At 33.7% G+C, this 20,598-nt stretch overlaps 1 protein-coding gene across 1 annotated transcript in view; it reads left to right on the top strand.

Annotated features, from left to right (window-relative positions):
- Positions 1-8,774: 8,774 nt before the first annotated feature.
- LOC145331867 (uncharacterized) overlaps positions 8,775-20,598 on the top strand; it is a 41,950-nt gene continuing 30,126 nt past the window's right edge. The window contains exons 1-4 of the mRNA XM_080176724.1: positions 8,775-8,894; positions 9,589-9,656; positions 11,775-11,868; positions 12,400-12,454. Coding sequence (XP_080032850.1) covers positions 8,869-8,894; positions 9,589-9,656; positions 11,775-11,868; positions 12,400-12,454 — 243 coding nt within the window. The 5' untranslated portion in view covers positions 8,775-8,868. The remainder of the gene's footprint in view (positions 8,895-9,588; positions 9,657-11,774; positions 11,869-12,399; positions 12,455-20,598) is intronic.

Raw genomic sequence — 20,598 nt, 5'->3', positions numbered from 1 at the left:
AAAACCTTGCTTGAGTAAATTATATCGTGTCAAAATTGTTGCTCGTATTATTAGAAGAATTGTATATAAAATAAAATAAACAAAAGCGTATGTCTGCTATACTTTCTTTATAACGTTTGGCGGATTATTGGGTCACTTTGTCCTTCTAGATATGCTATATCTATTGTGTGAAGTAAATAGATAGATAGTTTGGAACAAGCATTATATAATTCACCAGGGATTTAAAGGGATAAGACAAAGGCCGATAAATTTATGTACATCCCCAATGTTGGTACACAAAAATACCTCTTCTGAATATTACAATTAGGGGTTGAAACGTTTGGACACTCAACTTAATGAACCAACCAATTTAAATTTAATAAAAGTCCCCAAAGTTATTAAGCCAACGAAGAATAAAACGTTTCATAAAACTTTGGAGACTAGTCTTATAAACAACCAAATGTCCCTTCCTCCCTGATAATTCACAAAGGTTTGGGAGGAGGGTTAGTATAGGTGCTTTGTGGAGAGTAAAATTTTAAAGTTCATCATATGAAATGTTCCATAAGTAAAATTTCTTACATAAGATGGTAAGTTACATGGATATAGAGATAGAACAATGGACTATTGATGCATTTTTAGAATTTGATCTCATCGGGTTTTCAAAAATATATTTTTCCAGAAAATTAGGTATTTGTATTTCATTTATTACGATAAGCCATAAATGATGCTTTTCTGGAAAGCAATAGTCGATTGAACTAACCATTTTCGAGATAATTTGCTTCAAACAAAAAAACCTAGAGGCCTCTAAGGGCACTTAATGTGGTGGGGGTGTCTAACCCACCATGAAAACAGCTTAAATCCACCACAGTACCAGAAGGTTTATTTCCCGAAGAGTAAAGCCAAATCAGTTCAGCAGTTATCGAGATCTTAGATTCAGACGGACGGATAGACATCATTCTACTTTGTATTATAGATATAGCGGGTTTTTTTTGCCTTTCCTAAAAGCTTTAAAATCTGCAAAAAAAAAATAAATGCAATCATTATTAAAGCTAAAAGGATAGAGGAGGCATGGGCTATATCTAGCTCTGTCCACATTTTAGTATTGGGTCTTTAAAATCAGATCTAGCGTCGGAAATATAAACACAGCCGAAAAATACAAACTAACAGAAGAAATTTGCTAGCAGACGAAAAGGGTCTCCAACAATTGAGCTAGGGAGTTGTTTATATTATACATCAATACTTATACATATATCAACCACCATAATGCTTAATTTAAAAGCACATTGACTTATACCTATATCCCTTTTTCTCATTTGTACATTTATAAGTTGCGTTTCTTACATAATTTCATAACCTATACGAGAACAAGATATATCAAGATACATATAACTAACCGTAAAGCATAGCGTATACCAGGAATCTACAGACAATGGACAATACATTGATGTACGTCCATAAAACGTTTTGAACCAACTCATCAAAACGTATTAAAAGTCTCCAAAGTTAAACCAACGAATGTAAAACATTATTATCAAACTTTGGGGACTGGTGTAATAAACAGCCCATTGTCCCCTTCCTCCATAAGCGCAACGTTGTCGTTGTGGAGGAGTTTTTCAGTTGTAATAAAAAGTAACGTGTTATATGTATCTGTCTGTATCGAAAGACCTCGTTTACCACTGAACCGACATGGTTCTCCATTATAGTGTAGCTTCTTTTAGGAACTGGAAAAGTTTTTATCTTTTTTTTTTTTGGGGGGGGGGGGGGAATAACAGTACACTCCCAAGAGATATCGCCCTAATAAATGTGAAATCCCTTCATTTAAAAAGTCACTTATTTGTAGTTTGCTAGTTATGGCCCGCTATTTTTCACACAAAGAAAATGATATAAAATCAACATGTTTAAAATGGACACACGGATATTCTGGTAACGATAATAGAGATACTACGCTTTCTAAATTGTACCTTACTACTCACTCACTGCGAATTTTAAAAGAAAAAAAGTTGACCCTCAAAATTTCACCTTAAAGTGATACTTTTCTAATAGTTTATAGTCCACTAACTCATAAGCAGTAAGAATTCAAATCCATTAAGTCCCTTCTAACGAGATATTGGCAACTTTTTGCACACATTTTTGCAAACGGCAATTATTTCCTTTATTTGAAGTTTTGGATAATAACATTTTCATAAAAGTTTTCAGTAATAATCATTTAAGATCCATTGTTGAGAAAAAATAACTGAAAAAATGTGTTTCCATGCAAAATAAGCTTAAAATCTAATGATTTTAAATATTTGCGATTTAATGGTAAAAAAGAATATTTTTTTCTTTTTGATAGCCTGAATATGTTTAATTTTGTTTTTTATATAATCTATTCTTTGAATAGACATGCATATTCTTGCAAATTTTTAAAAAAAATTAAAAAATCAAAAATCGAAATTAATCAAAATTTATCTATAGCCTTTGAAAAATACTTTTGATATTTTTAACCTATATAATCAATAAAATCAATGAAAAATAAAAAAGTTTTATAAAACAAACTTTTGGAAAAGGTTTAAGATAACTTCATAAAATTAGCATTTAAGTAGGATATTTTTCTTGTCTATTTTAAAAATGCAAATTAAACATAGTTAACGAATATTTAATTAGCAAGAATAGTAATAGAATATTTCAATAACTACTTAAACCTTTTTGTGGCTATGTTATTTATTTAAACAGAAAATCTATTTTGTCAGAATTATAAAAATAATGAAATATTTTCAAACAAGCTTGCAAAATAAACGTAATTTTATCAAACTTCCTCACAGTTTTTAGAAGATATTGTTGTAAAATATTAATTATTAAAATAAAATCTTTAATTTACAATGTTTAAAACACCTAAAAGTAAATTCTAAGCAAAATTAGATTTATTCTCTAGATTTAGAGTAGCTGCGCTACTTAAAAAAACATCTAGTATTGAAACCCACAGCTGATCAAAAATCAATAGTCATAAATTGGTGGTTTAGAGATATCTAAACATATATATACACCTTACAGATTTATTTTTAAGATGGAATGTAAAGTATATTATACGAGATGTCATTTAGTCAAATTTTAAACAAAATAATTTTCATTAATGCATTAACAAAAAATAATGTTATAAATTTAAACTCACAAAGAGACTATTGTGTATTTTATTATTATGTTCTTTCTGCAATCTGATTCAAAACAAAAATTTTCTCTCATTCAAGTCAGGGATGAGTTTAGTACCAAAAAAAATAAAACAAGTTGAAATACTTTTAATTTAATCTGATATTATTGTATAATATTTTCTTTTATATATAATTTAAGAAATATATTTATAAAATATTTACCTGTCATAAAGACGACATATAAAAACAACATCCTTATAAGGAAATTAAAATCTATTTTCAAAATTTTCAAATTCATTTTATGCCTAAGAAGGGACGAGAAGGATTTGAAATTCAACATTAACTTGTTATTTTGCTTGTATATTTATCATATTTGTTTACAGTTTATTGGTAAAGTTTGGTAATACTTTATTTCGAGTCTATCATGCAGTGTACTACAGGAATCACCATGTAAAGTTTGAAATCTATAGGACAATTATAACATGCCTAAATTAACGAAAAGAGCTAACCGTTACGGACGGACGGACCGACCCTAATTATAGAAAAGCTTTGCTTTTAAAAATCAGACAAAATAGAATTAGGAAAAAATGAGCATTAGTAATAAATATTATGGAGCAGCAAATAGTGCCTAACTAAAAATGACATTATACAATACAAATGACCAATGATAAACCACATATATTTTACCATTGGTCAATGTAAATGTATATTTGCCTATCAATGGTCCTTTGTATTGTATAACGTCATTTTTTAGGCTCTTTTTGCTGCTTCAGCATTTGAAATAGATGTTTCACATTGTTTGTAGCAAACCTAAAAATCCAAATGCCGTTCATATGAGTTTAAGAAACAGAATAGGTAAAACGTTGATCACTCAGCTGATATTCAAGATAGATATCTGAAATTGTTGGTAAAGTTTATGTTGAAAGTTCAAAATGATTGCAAAATAAAACTCAAATTATGCATTTCTAAATCATTATTATGAAAATTCCCATGCAAGTTTTAAAATAAATCAAGCCTATTGCAACATATTATCGGGGCTTACAAAACTGGTTTTAATCTTTATGACAGCAAAAATTTGTTTTGAATATGATGCGATAAATAACTATTTCCATATTTATATTGTAGTTGTGTATGAATATTTTAAAACTCTGATTCACTCTCTGTATAAAATCACGAAACCTTAGCTTTCAATTTAATAGTTATTTATCGCAATGTATCATAGACAGCTTTCCGCAGATATTAAAATGGAAATTATAAGAATAAAATGAGTTAGACGCGTAGACTGATGGACAATCCATATCCAAATAGGAGCCACGCTACTTATGTCAAGCTTTACAAAAGAAAAGTAGCAAAATCATTTCTTTTTCATTTTCTTCTTTTTTCAGTTGTAAAGGTACTATAAAATTCACTTTGTCTTTCATTCAGTAACTCTAAGGAGAAAAAAATGATTTAATTTATAAAAATAGACAGCTGAAATTTTCAGTGAAGATTCCTATGACATATGCGCATCTGGTTTTGATATTGTTTTGTCCGTTTGTCTGCCGTTTCCATTCCATGATTTTTATTCTCTTCGCTACTTATGGATGTTGTTATTATTGTTTAATTAATGAAAGAGAAGGAAATCATGTGTTAAGTTACCAAATAAATAGGATGACAACGAAGGCTCGGCAGCCGCGCTTCAGCCGCCTGTGAGCCTCAGTGAAAATCAACCTTTTACAATTTAAAACTCATCTGCAAGTCTAAACCTGACTTAAAAATGGCAATCAGGGGCGTCCAAGCTTTTTCATTTGGGGGGGGGGGGGGGTAAAAGATTGAAAATAAAATTTTTGGGGGGGGGGTAATCCTTATATCATAGAGGCAATTTTTTTTATTTGGAGGGGGGGGTAATTACCACTTTACCCCCCCCCCCTTGGACGTCAATGATGTCAATCCCATGTTTCAAAAACGTTTCAAAGCATTCAAACGAATTTTAGTTGATTCTTCGTCGTGGTTGCCGAGCCCTGGCCGGATTTTCTAGTTAATTGAACCTTCAGTAGTAAGACAATTGTCATTTAATTATTGTACATTATTAATGATAATAAACTTATCAATAACATTTCAAAATAAGTACCAAATTTTAGTGTTAGCGAATAAGTTAACGGGCTTATAAAACTTTGGGTACTAGTGTAATTTACAAGCCTGCCAATGTAACTTCCTTGCTGGAAACAGTTTTTTTAGTTAATTTGTACAAGTAATAGTTAGACATCTTTCCGCAGATACCAAATAAAAAAAACGCAACTGGTTATAATTTTATATTTTGTTATTCGTGGAAAATTGTCTCTAATACGATGCTATACATCATTTTTCAGTATGACAGAGGATCGGTTCTAATCCAGCAGCTTTGAATCCATGAATTTGTCCGTTTGTATTGTTAAGCTTCGCTTTTACGGATGTTGTCATCCTTGATGAATTAGTATTTACTGAATATAACGATTTGCAATGCTAAAATTATATACTTATATTAATTAGTTACGATCATAAGCGTGCAGAGGGGGAAGTGTCGAACCCCCTGACAAAATAGATATGCCCCCCTATGTGTCAACCCCTCAAAACACACCTTGACAAGGGTCTGCACCCTCTAATCGACCCTCTTCCCCCTGTTTAAGAGAATATTTTTAAAAATGTGCGTGCTTGCCCTAACACTAAATATATCCCTCTTGTTGTCACACTTCCCTCGATTTTGGTTTAAAGGGGATGTCGATATTTTCGCTCATCTCCCCCCCCCCCCCCCCAGTAAAATCCTCTGCACGCCGTTACTGCACTGTAGTTAGGACTTCCGAATTCATAAATCACGTGAATTATGATATATTAAATTAAATCAAACAGTTGGATGCATAGTTGAATTACTGTGTAATGGTAGAGAATATTTTCTATGTATTCTCTTAAATGTCCCATGTCCCTTAAGATCTCTGTGATTAAAAAGGTTTTTCTCAGCAGCCTTATAAGCCTAATGGAAATCAACGTTTTACAATTTTAATAATCAGTTGGAAGTCTAAATCTGAATATGGCAATCCCTGTTTTGAGAAAAAAATTTCTAAGTATCCAAACGGGTTTAAATTTGACGCGCGGCTCCAAAGCCATAAATTATACTCAAGATTTTTCTTTCAATATTGCATTAATAAAACTAGGAATCTATTCATGCATCTAGTTCTAATCGTGTATTATGCATATTTAAATATTAATAAACATTTGTTCCTGAAAAAAATCCAGCAAAAAATTCCCACAATTTAATTTATAATCGATTAAAAAATCTGATAAATGAAATATTATTTTAAGATGAAAATTTGGAGAGAAAAAATATTTATGATTTAACCAGTCGCACAGGGTTTTCAAGGAGGTGCGCTAAGAGCACTCGTAGATTTAGAGCCCCACCCCCTATAATCCAAAAAATAAGGGGGCTATAATACAGAAAACTGGGTGTTATTTTATTGTCAGGTGGGATGGATGCACTATCTAGGTGGCCACCCCTATACATAATCAATATATGTAATTTTTTTACACAATCTTCCCTGTTTTAGGGGGGGGGGTAGATATACCACACTTTTCTGGGATCTTGCTGTGTCAAGTATCAACTGTGGGGAATACCAAAGGATGACTCCATGCAAAATTTGAGCCGGATCCGGCCAAAACCAGCCATGAATTTTATAAAAAAAAAACGTTTTTTCCGGTTTTTAGGGGGTATCTGTAAATCGATTCAGCTGGAGCAAAACCGGTTGGAGGTACAATAAAATTTACATAACATGAAATTTAGCCAATGCAATTGCCTACAAAAATGTACTTCAACTTGATTGGACAACTCTTTCCCCTCCTAGATGTCCATTAAAACCTCGAAAACGGCAAAAATCGCCAAAAATCACGCCTTCGGCAGTGAATAACGGCTAAACGGTCAGCCGGAGGCGAATCAAATATAATTAAAGAAATGTCCGCAAAAAAAAAAAATTGAGGATCCTCATCTTCATCATAAATAATCATACATCGAAAAAAAAGAGAAAAAAAATGAGGGGAAAATTTTCTTTTTTTGGGGGGTTGGGGGTGTCACTCCCAGCCCCCAAGAAAATAGCTTAAAACTACCACAGGACCAATAGGTATATACCCTGAAGAGTAGAATCCGATTGGTTCAGTGGTTACTGAGATCTTAAGCTTCAGACGGACGGACGGACAGACATCAAGTTACTTTGTATTATAGATATCCGTTTACAATTACATTAAATTTTGTTTCATTACATGTTTGTAATATTTAGCTACAAAACAAGGATAAAAACATACGTAAGTGGTGAAGCTATTAAACATGAAAACTGTCTCACTATTGATGGCCTGCAGTGGGCCCGAAGAATTAAGGAAACCCACAGGGAAAAGGTCTAGTAGGGTAATCCGTCCATCTGTGAAGGATAACTCTTAAAGAAACGGTTTATATTCATTTCCAACATGTTGATGTTTTTACATAAATTTTGAACGTGATTTTTATTCCATTGCACATTGAATGAAATACAGGACTTCATTTAAATTTAATAACAATTTTATGAACCTTTATCCTATTTTATAGGGTAGTAATCGCGTTTTTTGTCCGTTGAGATCTTGCGTAACCACTGAACCGCTTGAGTTATCTATTTTAGTGAAACTTTACAATGATTGTGATATTCTTAGGATGGTTTTAGGCTATTTTGATATTTTTCTCCCACCCCTAGGTGCTAGTTATGCTTCACTAGTATTTCTAGAAAAGTATGCATTCATATGTTTAGCATACATCATTTTATAACTACTTAAATAAAGGTTTATACGCCATGCACGCACACTCACACACACAAACACACACACACAAACACACAAATTTGAACTAATAAAGACAAAAAATCTGAGGAAAATTTAATTTTGTAATTATATGTTTTTAGAAATAAAAAAATCTAGTTGATTGTTATCTGTTTATTCAAAGCACCAAAAGATATCAAAAGTTGAAGCCCGATGATTTTTTACCGACACGATATTAGTTATCCCCCTCCAAATATACATGCTTCGTATTATAGACAGCTTTATGCGGATAATAAAATGAAAAATCATAAAATTAAAGCCAGTTTTGTTATCCCCGAAAAGCCCAAGCCCCGGCCTAACAAAACTAGTATTCATATTATGATTTTATTTTCATATTATTGGAATGAAGCTAATTATGAATATATTTTTATAATTGCGTATCCTTGCGGCTGCAAACGCAGAAAATGCGTACGCCAACCGAGTGACGCACGACTTTAAATCTCCCCCCTCCCCCCATCTCTTTCAATTGCACTTTTCTTCTATGAGATAATAATATTGACCAGCTTTAAAGTCGCAACTTTTTGTTACATCACATTATCGTTCAGGCCATAAATATGCTGTAACTTACTGTAATTCGTGTCATCTTAAAGATATTAAAACCCGCACAAGTAGTCAAGTGGTAGAATTAAGGAGAGTAGATTTTTAAAGTCAGTTTGAAATAAGGACACATATGGTGGACGCAATTTGACCATATATACACACACACACATACATTATATAATATAAATACTCTATAGTGAGGGTTCTATATAAAAGTTGGGAAATTTTTAGTGAAAGTTTGGGAGATTTTTATTACATTTTCTGATCTCATTTTGGTTAAATTTCAGAAAAGAAACATTTATTATGTTTCAAAATTGAGAAAAATTGTGAAAAAATTTGTTGATTTTTACATAAAAAGTTATACTTATTAGTTATAGATATGGATCACGGACAATGGGATTTAAGGTATTTCTTTTAAATTATTTTTAAATTAATGTATGTATAAAATTGAAACCCTAGTTTTCTTTATTTATTTTGGGAAAGAACGGGATGTAGATCGTGTTAATAAAGTAACAAAAATTCAAAATTCTAGCTCATTTTTTGCAAGAACATTTGCAAGGAATTTATTTTAGCGCGGGTTCTGCTGTAGATTAATACAAAGTCGCGTGCTGCAGATTTTGTTAGATTAAGCATAGGGCGGCTTTTGATAGATGCAGCTGAGGGGGTCCCAATTTAAAATTATTGGCTGCGACTGTAAGAGGTTGATTCTTCTAGCAATATTTTTCGAATTCGTCGCGCGGTTAGTTGCGGATGTCTAGCCTGTTTGAATGAGTACATTACAGCGACAATAGCTGCTCAAAAGCTGCCAAGGAAAGGTGGCTGCGGCTGGTTGTGGTTGAGTCTAAATGAGGCTTAGGTTAGCTGGCTGATACTAGTGTGGCTTATAGTTTTTTATTGAAAATTTGGCGGCTGTCTGTGGCTGAGGCTTATGGGTTGGCTTAGTAAGCCGCGCAGTCTGTATTGAGGTTTATTTTGCGGCTAAAAGGGAGACTCATTTTGGAGGACCAATTTCTATATAATATGAAGAGTATAGCGAAATCGGTTCAGTGGTTACCATGGTCTTAAGCTTTGTCTTATAAATATTTGTTTTGTTTTTTAGGAAAAAGAATTATTCTAATTTTGGTGGAGATAAACGTAGCTTTTTCAATACAGAACCAAAAATATTAAGTAAGTTTATTTTATTAGTAAATATATAGTGGCTATATCGTACCCCCCCCCCCCCCCCATAGGGAGGTCTCTAGGCGCCCTGAAGGTAAGAGGGGTGAGGGTAACCCTTCATTTTTTATTTTAGTTTAAAAGTAGAAATAAAAAAATGGAATGATGGATGTACCCTCCCTTGAAATAAACCTTTACTGCAAAGGAGAAACATATCAGCCCATCGGTTATTGAGATCTAACGGTACAACCACACAGTCATCCTGTTATTTTTTTATAAGGATTAAATTATTAGTGGCTCTTAGCGCAATGCTGGGGTTGCTCCAATAACATCCGTCCTTGTTAGAGAGTTTCAAAAATTGAGTGTTGGAAGGAAGGAAGGACAGACGAACGGATAGACAGTACTATTTATATTTTGTATTATAAAGAAATATGGAAGTGTATCTTTAAAAAAAAATAGCTTATTATTGAAAATGATAATTTGTTTCTCCTTGAAACATAAAAAATATGTTCACATCTTTTCTTTTGTCACAATTTTATTAGGTTTGTAGTAGTTGAATTATTCTATAAGTAGCTCAATAAATGTATACGTATTAAGCTATATAAGTTGGAAAGAATTTTAATGTTTATAATAGATTTGAAATCTGCATAAAATTTTAAGGATTTTTAAAAGCGAAGCTTTTCTATAATTAGGGTCGGTCCGTACGTCCGTACGTCCGTCCGTCCGTCCGAGATAGATAGCTTTTAATCGTTAATTTAGGCAGGTTAGAATTGTCCTATCGATTTCAAACTTTGCATGATGATTCCTGTAGTAGTTAGGTACGATTTAGAAAGCGTAGCAACTCTATAATCATTACCAGAATGTCCGTACTTCCATTTTAAACATGTTGATTTTCCTACTTTTTTTAACAACAAATGTTTATGTCATCTAATTATCCGTTTGATCTGATTTTTGGTATATTGATTCCTAGGACAACAAAGAACAATAGTATAAGCGAAGCAACTCTATAATCAAGTCCTAAAAATGTAAGTATGTCCATAAACATTGTCCTGTATCAAGCAGTTTTTTAACAAATTTACTTACAATTTTGCTTCGACTCTTTCGATACTTTTATATTCTGATTATTCAGTTCAGACACTATACAAGTGTTAATGTCCGTTTGTCCTACCGTTTCAGTGCTTTGCTTTTATGGATGTTGTCATCCTTGTTTTTATAAAATTCGTTTTTTTTGTATAATTCTTTATCTAAAAGTGCAAATACAATTTAAGTTGATTAATTTAAATCTGTGATTGGTGGGTTGAAAACAATCTGCGCTCTGATTGGAGAAGCTTAAGTGTCGTACATCATTCAACCAATTAGAGCTCAGGTAGTTTCCAATCCACCTATCATATTGGTCAAAATTAATTAACTCAAATTGTATTTGCGCTTTTAAATAAAGACTTATATAAAAAACGATTTTTATAAAAAAAAATCCTTAAAATTTTATGCAGATTTCAAATCTATTATATACATTAAAATTCTTTCCAACTTATATAGCTTAATACGTATAAATGTATAACCCAGACAAATACCTGGTTCCAGTTGTAGAAACATTTTTCATTTGTTAGCAAATTCCTTTCTGCTCTTTTGTAGCGACTTATCTGTGTTAATATTTCCGACACTATGGCTGATATTCAAAGACCCAATTAAAAGTCTACGGGGTGAGGAAATACAGTTATTTAACTCCTTCCCCTTCATTATTTTACTTTAAAGTTAAAATATTCTATAAGTAGATCTTTAAACCAACTATTATGAAAGTATATGTAATTCAATTCTGATATGTTATATAATACTTAAAATTTCGAAAGCATAGCAGCTCTATAATCAACAATTTTTGGGTATAGTCCTTTCCACGACATCCCTCCATAAGGAGCGATTCTTCGTATTTTTCACAGTAGCTTTTCCTATTTCTAGCCCCTGCGAGGGGCTCTAACCCTGCGGGGCCAATTACCTAACCCTGTGGGGCAATCACCTAACACAATATAACCTAACCTAACCTAAAATAACCTATAAAAAGCCATTTTAAAAATACGAAGTATCGCTCCTTATGGAGGGATGTCGTGGAAAGGACTATACCCCAATTTTTTTTAGGTAAACCTGAAATAAACATAAAAAATGTTCGAATAATGAAGCAAGAGGATTGGAGGAGATTATCTGAAGATGACCTACAGTCAAACTCATCTAGGTAAGTCAGTTTTGGGATCAGGTGCAGTTCAGCTCTCAAATGTTCCTGGTAACGATTATCTCCAAAATTATATAAAACTTTAATGCTGCAAATGCCCGAACGGCCAAAACAGAATCTGAAATTGTCAATACTCAATAATACACAGTTATCTATCTATCTATTTGTCTGTCTCTCTGTCTATATGTCTATCTATTTCTCTATCTATCTATCTATCTATTTATTTCTCTATCTATTTATCTATCTATCTATCTGTCTGTCTATCTATCTATATATTTATTTCTCTATCTATTTATCTATCTATCTGTCTGTCTATCTAACTATCTATCTATTATAAAACCACAACATTAACAGTGACACAACAGCATCAGATAAAACTATATATCTATCTATCTATTATAGAACCACAACATCAAAAGTAGACACAACAGCATCAGATAAAACTATATATCTATCTATCTATTATAGAACCACAACATTAACAGTAGACACAACAGCATCAGATAAAACTATATATCTATCTATCTATTATAGAACCACAACATCAACAGTAGACACAACAGCATCAGATAAAACACTCTGTTGTCAGGTAAAAAGATTATTTATGTTAGAATTGTCCTATCAATTTTGAGCTTTTTATATAACAGTTAGGAACGATTAAGGAAGCTGAGCAACTCTATAATAGTTACCAGATTGTCTGTACATCCATTTAAAACATGTTGAGTTTTAACTTTTTGTATGATATAATTATCCTATTCATCTTATTTTTGGAATGATGATTCCTTGGACAACAAGTTCTATTATTATAAGCATAGCATATCTATAAATAATTCCAAAAATGAAAGTAATGTTATAATTTTTAATAATAAAATTCCTTGTCCAAACTATGATGTTGATTTTTGATATCAAAATTGTCCCTACCGGCAAAACTATGATTATTAAAATATTCAAGGCTAAGCTCAATCATTTAGAAGAAAACATTTAGTTTTGTAGCAAAGTTATTCTATAATTTTTTTATTAAATGGTCGATATCATTATGTCGTTTAAATGTATTCAATAAAAATCTTATTTTTAATAAATATAAATTTTTGCTACACCTATCGTAGTAAGATATATTCTTTTTAAATATACTATTTTGAGTGATTTTTTTAAAAACTTTATCAGTAAATTAGCGGCTTTGCCCCGAGCATCTAGAGGCTCTATATTAGAATATTAAACAAATAGCCTACAAACAACAGTCTCAAATGTTCAAATATATTAGCCTACAACTACCGATGGAGATATGTGAAGATTTCCAAAAATGAACAACTTAATAGGTTCAAAAGAAAATAAATCCTTATTACTTTATACTATACTAGCGGCTTCGCCCCTAGCCTCTAGGGGCTTTGCCCCAAGAGGTGATCAAAAAAAACTTTGGCGAAATTCGTAAAAGGACCAAGGAAATCTTCAGCAAAATCAAATAAAAAAAAATAAAAAAAATTTGTTTTTTGGGGGGTAAGGGGTGTCCCACCCCCCAAGAAAATAGCTTAAAACCACCACAGGACCAATAGGTATATATATACCCTGAAGAGTAGAATCCGATCGGTTCAGCGGTTACCGAGATCTTAAGGGACAGACGGACGGACGGACAAACGGACGGATGGACGGACAGACATCAAGCTACTTTGTATTATAGAAGATAGTAAACTGCGACCAAAAAAACCTTGTGATGGGGAAGGGAACAATATCTTTCAGGATATTTTATTATCTGGGAGGATTGGATACCCACTCTAAAATAAGATATTTATATGATACTCACACACACACACACGCACACACACACACACACACACACACACACAAACAAACAAAGAAACAAACAACCATTTCATAAAAATTAAATTTTTTTGATTATTAAAGTTATTGGTTAGATATAAATGTCAAGGAACATAATCTTACGACATTTTTCTAGGAACGGGAATAAATATTCAGACATTTTAATTTAATAAATAACCAGAATATGGCCTCAAGAGCTGGAGTGGAGTGGGGGGGGGGGGAGGTGTCGACATTGTGACTAACTATTTCTATCACTAGCGGCTACGCCTCTGTAGGTCAAGAGCTGGAGTGGAGTTGGGGGGGGGGGGGTGCCAGGGGGAGGTGTCGACATTGTGACTAACTATTTCTATCACTAGCGGCTACGCCTCTGTAGGTCAAGAGCTGGAGTGGAGTTGGGGGGGGGGGGGGGGGGGGGTGCCAGGGGGAGGTGTCGACATTGTGACTAACTATTTCTATCACTAGCGGCTACGCCTCTGTAGGTCAAGAGCTGGAGTGGAGTGGGGGGGGGGGAGGTGTCGACTCCATGCTTTAAATTTTTGCTTTAAAAAGGAAAAGATTTTTTTTGGGGGTGTGTAAGCATTTTCTCTTGGGAGGGTGGTGTTACACTCATCCAAACAAAATAGCTATAAACCTTACCTATAAGAAGCTAGTTCAAAATATAGGATACTAAGACAGTCCTGACTACCTCTAAATGGCAGAAAATATTTTAAATGCTAACAAAATCTTCACACACAAAAATAACCATTTGACTTAAATAGCATCCGAGAAAATCACGTAACAAACGTAACAAAAAGACTGACGTAGATAAATATCAAGATTTTAAATTGCTTAATAACTATTCCTTATACATGCATTCATATATCTAAATTCATTACATACTTCCTATCTATTAATATATCAAAAGGAGATTCTTTTTTAAAATCATTTATTCAATTTGTGTTTTCTATCTTTTAAAAGCGAAGCTTTTTCTACATTAATGTTTGTACAATGTACATCCGTATTTCTGTAACGGATAGCTCTTATCAATAATTAAAGTTAATTTATCTGGGTATGATTATTTCTAAAATGGTTAGGTATTAATTATCTAGATAGCGTAGCAACTCTACTTTTGTTACCAGAAAGTCCGTATCTCCATCCTTAACAAGATAACTTTTTAGCTGTCTTGATAATGCTATTTTTAACCGAAAATATTTTGTATGGCTTGCATATTGATTTTATGATTTTTATTTTCATATTTGTGGAAAAGTGTCTCTAATACGTTGCCATACATGATTTTTTAGTATGACTGAGAACTAGCTTCAATCCACGGGATATAAACTTGAGAGTGTCTCTTAATTGTGAGAATAAAGTAATTATTTTCGTGTAGTATTTATATAGAAATGTTTACAAATAAACCCTTTAGAAGCAAAGCTACTCTATGAAGGTTATGTCCTTATGTCCCACAGTGTTAAATTGAATATTGATTAAATTGACAATTATAACAAAACGGCCGCCTGTTTTAACTGTTCTTTTCTCCTTTACTTTTGAGAATGTTTTAGATTATTTTTATTTATATTACAGATTTTTAATTAATATGTTATTATTTCATTTAAAAGGTTATGAAACGTAATATATGAATTTTAGGAGCGAAACTTCTATAAATGTGGTACTATCGTTGTATGGTCACTTTTTTCCCCTTTCCTTAGGGATTTTAAGAGATTTAAGAACGCAAATGAGTGAACTTATGGAAGTCAGCAAAATGTATCTCTCTCTCACTCTCTCTCTCTCTCTCTCTCTCCTTCTCTCTCTATCTATCTATCCTCTCTCTCTCTCTCTCTCTCTCTCTCTCTCTCTCTCTCTCTCTCTCTCTCTCTCTCTCTCTCTCTCTCTCTCTCTCTCTCTCTCTCTCTCTCTCTCTCTCTCTCTCTCTCTCTCTCTCTCTCTCTATCTATCTATCTTTCCCTCTCTCTCTATCTCTCTCAGAATATCATTATCAACGGAAAGGTTCCTTACGCTATTTCGTAGATCTTACATGTTTATCTATTTTGATTTTTTCTCGTCTAATTATGGACATATTTGCCCTTGCTTTTTACAGATCTACAATTTTATGCTTGGAGTTATATATTAATTTCATCTTAAAATACTTCCTCTTGTGTCTTGATACGTTTGTATGTTAATAGAATGGATATAGAATAAGTGGATATATTTACAAGGGAAAATTTGTAGTCAATTTAGGTTGCTCATAAGGACCTTATGTATTGGTTAGTTCGTTCATCTAGCAGCCGGGAAGGTGTGGCAATTTAAGAGGTGGATGGGGGTTATTGTAGCTCGAAAATAAATTAATGTAAATCATATGATGATAATTGACTAATCTTTGGATTAATGTTATTGGTTGAAAATATTGGACACTACACTACTAGTTTTCAACAAACCAATCTCAATTCAATTAAGTTTTTAAACCAACGAATAAGATAATGAGTTTTGAAACCAGTCGCAGCCGATAGTATATATTTCAATTACTTACTTGAAATTTAATTTTAATAGCAATAAGGAAGAAATCTGTTGTAAAAACGACAAAAGTAACATTAGGTATAATTTTCTGAAAATAAAGATTTATTTCCTTAAATAATTAGATTTAATCATTTAATAAGATATAAACAAAAATAATTATGGTCGATAAGAAGTTCAGCAATAACAAGCATGTTAATATATTATTAAAGGGGAAACAATTTATTTTTAAAATTATTTTTCAGCAATTTTTGATTTAACATGATGACCTCTTATAAGCTTGGTGTCTCTTCTGGATCTAGACCTCTCCATGCACTATTATCATTGATGTCATGCGCCTGACATAGCAGCAGAATGTATCACTTTAAACGTCTCTAGTATGACACGGTGTGGACCAGAGGTGGATTCAGATCCCAACCCGACAGCAAGCCGACACGTTACCAAGTACGCTTATGCTGTGGCTATTAACAAATGAATATACTTCAATTTCATTGGGAGTATAAAGACGGACAGACATACGGTCTAAGTGAGTTATAGAGTAGCTGCACATGTTGCTAATAAAAAGATAGATAAATAACCCTCATAATGTAATCAAAGATTTAATTCAGGACTTTTTAACTTCCGGTGGGTTAACAAAAAGTTAAATTAAGCTGTTTCAAAATATAAATTATAAAATTAGTCCTACTAACAGTTAAGCCACTACAGGCTTTACATACAGGTAGAAAGGTAGACAGACAGACGGCAGAAATATTGACAAGGGGTAGTTATTACTTTGGTTATTTAAGTAGAAATATCTTAGCATTATAGACAGATATATAGACAGACAGACAGCAAAGAATGTAGCATTCTGACAAATGCTAGTTTTATACCAAATTTTCTTTTTGTTGTATTAACACTTAATTTTTACGGTAGTCACGGGATTCCTCCCCACGGGATTCCTCAACTGGATTCCTCCCAACGGGATCCCTCCCATGGTATTCCTCCCACACGGGACTCCTCCCACACGGGATTCCTCCCAACCGGGATCCCTTCCATGGGATTCCTCCCAAACGGGATACCTCCCACGGTATTCCTCCCACACAGGATCCCTCCCACGAGATTCCTCCCACACAGGATCCCTCCCATGGAATTCCTCCCACACAGGATACCTCCCATGGTATTCCTCCCACATGGGATACCTCCCACGGGATTCCTCCCACACGGGATCCCTCCCACGGGATTCCTTCCAAACAGGATACCTCCCACGGTATTCCTCCCACACGGGATCCCTCCCACGGAATTCCTCCCACACGGGACTCCTCCTAAAAATGTTTCAATTTTTTCCCATTTTCAATTTTTCAGGGTGGGGTGACCTTCCACACCCCCGTAAAAAAAAATTTTCCAATTTTTTTTTTTCATTTTAAAATTTTCGGGAGTGGGGTGACCTTCCACGCCCCCCTAAAAATTTTTTTTTCTTTTATTTCAAATTTTTGGGGTTGGGGTGACCTCTTACACCTCCTTGAAAATTTTTTTTCAAATTTTTTTTTTTCATTTTAAGATTTTCGGGGATGACCTTCCACACCCCCCTAAAAAAAAATTTTTTTATTTTTTTTATTTCCATTTTCAATTTTGTTGAGGGTGGGGTAACCTCCCACACCCCCAAACAAAATTTTATTTGAATTTTTTTTTTTCATTTTAAAATTTTCGGGGGTGGGGTGACCTTCCACACCCCCCTAAAATTTTTTTTCTTCTTACATTTTCAAATTTTTGGGGTTAGGGTGAACTCCCACACTTCCATAAAAAAATTTTTTCAAATTTTTTTTTTTTCATTTTCGGGGTTAGGATGACCTTCCACACCCCCCTAAACAATCTTTTTTCAAATTTTTTTCTTTTTCCATATTCAATTTTTTGGGGGTAAGGTGACCTTCCACACCCCTCTAAAAATTATTTTTTCAAATTTTTTTCTTTTCTGGATTTAAAATTTTTTGGGGTTGAGTGACCTCCAACACCCCCCTAAAATTTTTTTTTCAAATAATAAAAAAATTTTAAATGGCAAAAAATGTAAATTTGAAAAATTTTTCAGGGGAATGTGTGAGGTTACCCCATCCCCCTGAAAAGTTTAAAATTTGAAGTGGAAAGAAAATTTTTTAGGGGGGTGTGGAAGGTCAGCCCACCCCCGAAAATTTTAAAATGAAAAAAAAAAAAATTTTTTTTTTTTTTTTTTGTTGTGGGAGGTCAACCCACCCTCAACAAAATTGAAAATAGAAAGAAAAAAAAATTTTTTAATTTTTTTATGGAAGTGTGGGAGAAAATGAAAGAAATAAAAAAAAAAATTTTATGGAGGTGTGGGAACTCATCCCAACCACAAAAATTTGAAAATGAAAGAAAAAAAGATTTTTGGGGGGAGTGTGGAAGTTCACCCCCCCAAAAAAAATTTTAAATGAAAAAAAAAGAATTTGAAAAAATTTTTTTATGGGGGTGTGGAAGGACACCCCACCCTGAAAAATTGAAAAGGAGTCCTGTCAAGGGAGGAATACCGTGGGAGGTATCCTATTTGGGAGGAATCCCGTGTGGGAGGAATCCCGTGGGAGGTATCCCGTGTGGGAGGAATACCGTGAGAGGTATCCTGTGTGGGAGGAATTCCATGGGAGGGATCCCGTGTGGGAGGAATACCGTGGGAGGTATCCCGTTTGGGAGGAATCCCGTGGGAGGGATACCGTTTGGGAGGAATACCGTGGGAGGTATCCCGTTTGGGAGGAATCCCGTGGGAGGGATCCTGTGGGGGAGGAATCCCATGTGGGAGGTATCCCATTTGGGAGGAGTCCCGTGGGAGGAATTCAGTGGGAGGAATCCTGTGTGGGAGGAATCCCGATGGAACCCATACAGACAGAAATATTGACAGGGGCAAGTTAAAGAGTAATGTTACTTTTTAAAAGCGAAACTTTTCTATAATTAGGGTCGGTCCGTCCGTATGTCCGTCCGTACGTCCGAAATTTTTATGTGATCTAATCATCCGATTGATCTGATTTTTAATATATTGATTCCTGGGACAACAAAGCATAATGTAATAAGCAAAAGCAACTCTATAATCAAGTCCTAAAAAGTAAGTATGTCCATAAACATTATCCTGAATCAAGCAGTTTTTCAACAAATTTACTTACAATTTTGCTTCGACTCTTATACATTTATATTCTGATTATTCAGTTCTGACACTATACAAGTGTTAATGTCCGTTTGTCTTACAGTTTCAGTGCTTCGCTTTTATGGATGTTGTCATCCTTGTTTTTACTGTGTCGCATGAACACCTAATTTTTACCAGGGAGTAAGGGAGGGGACAATGGGCAATTAATTCAATTTAAGAGTTTTTGAAGAAAGGCCATGAAAACCAGAATAATCCCGAAAATATGGTGGAAATTGTAAAATGTGTTGATTAAATCTAGAAAACCATAAACTAAGAAAAAAGTTCCAAGAAAAAAAGCAATCATTTGAAAATAAGATTACCAGTATTACAGACTGACATAACCATTCTGTAATTAATTACTAGAAATATCTCCCTGGATCTCTTCAGATGACAGGGAAAGAGAAAAGAGATTTGGGGGCAAGTGATGTGATCACGGAAAAAAGGGGCAGGCAGGCGTGTAGCTGGATGGGCAAGTATATGACCCGCACGCCTTCCTGCCCCTTTTTATCCTGTTTATTTCCCCCACCTCCCTTCTCCATTTCCCTTTCTCGTCTACTTTTAAAAAGGAGGTGGGGATGAAGGGAGTGAAATATAGTATGGGAGGGGGGCCGTGTATTTATATTTGAACTACTCTCTGTCTGCAAAACTATATATATTCAAAACTAACATAGCGAGTAACGGCATTTCTTGCGCAAGTCCCCAAACTCAGTCAGAAACTGCTAAATTCTTGCACATTCCCTTTAAGCCAGTCCCCAAAGTCTGAGACTCCTAAAGATTGAATATTCGATTCATTGTCCCCTCCCTTACTCCCTGAATTTTTACAAACCGCATGTTTACATTTTGGTTGCTACAGGGAGAAAATTAAGAACATTACAGCATTGTTAAAAGAATATATTCTTAATTAACTACGTGTATTTACTAATGCTATTTAATTAGTTACAAGAATCCTTATAATAAAGTAACAGGATGTCTGTTTGTTTGTTTGTCTGTGTGTATGTTTGTACCAAAGGATCTCGCTAACCACTAAAACGATATTATTCTCCTTTACAGGGTAGCTTCTTATAGGTCCTGGGAAGGTTTAAACTATTCTAGAGTAGGGTACTACCGCCCTCCCAAGAGAAATCACAAAAAAATCGTATTTTTGTTTACCTAAGAGACTTGAACGCAACATAGCATTGTATCGTAGAGACTTGAAAGCAACATAGATAGGTATCGTGTTATTTGAAAAAAAAAAACATTTAAAGTGATACTAGAGACCTCTAGGAGCGTAG

The sequence above is a fragment of the Acartia tonsa genome, chromosome 11, assembly GCF_053477335.1.
Source record: "Acartia tonsa isolate MP-2025a chromosome 11, ASM5347733v1, whole genome shotgun sequence".
Lineage (NCBI taxonomy): Eukaryota > Metazoa > Arthropoda > Copepoda > Calanoida > Acartiidae > Acartia > Acartia tonsa.
The sequence above is the reverse complement of the archived record's forward strand: the minus strand, read 5'-3'. Positions and strand labels throughout refer to the sequence as shown.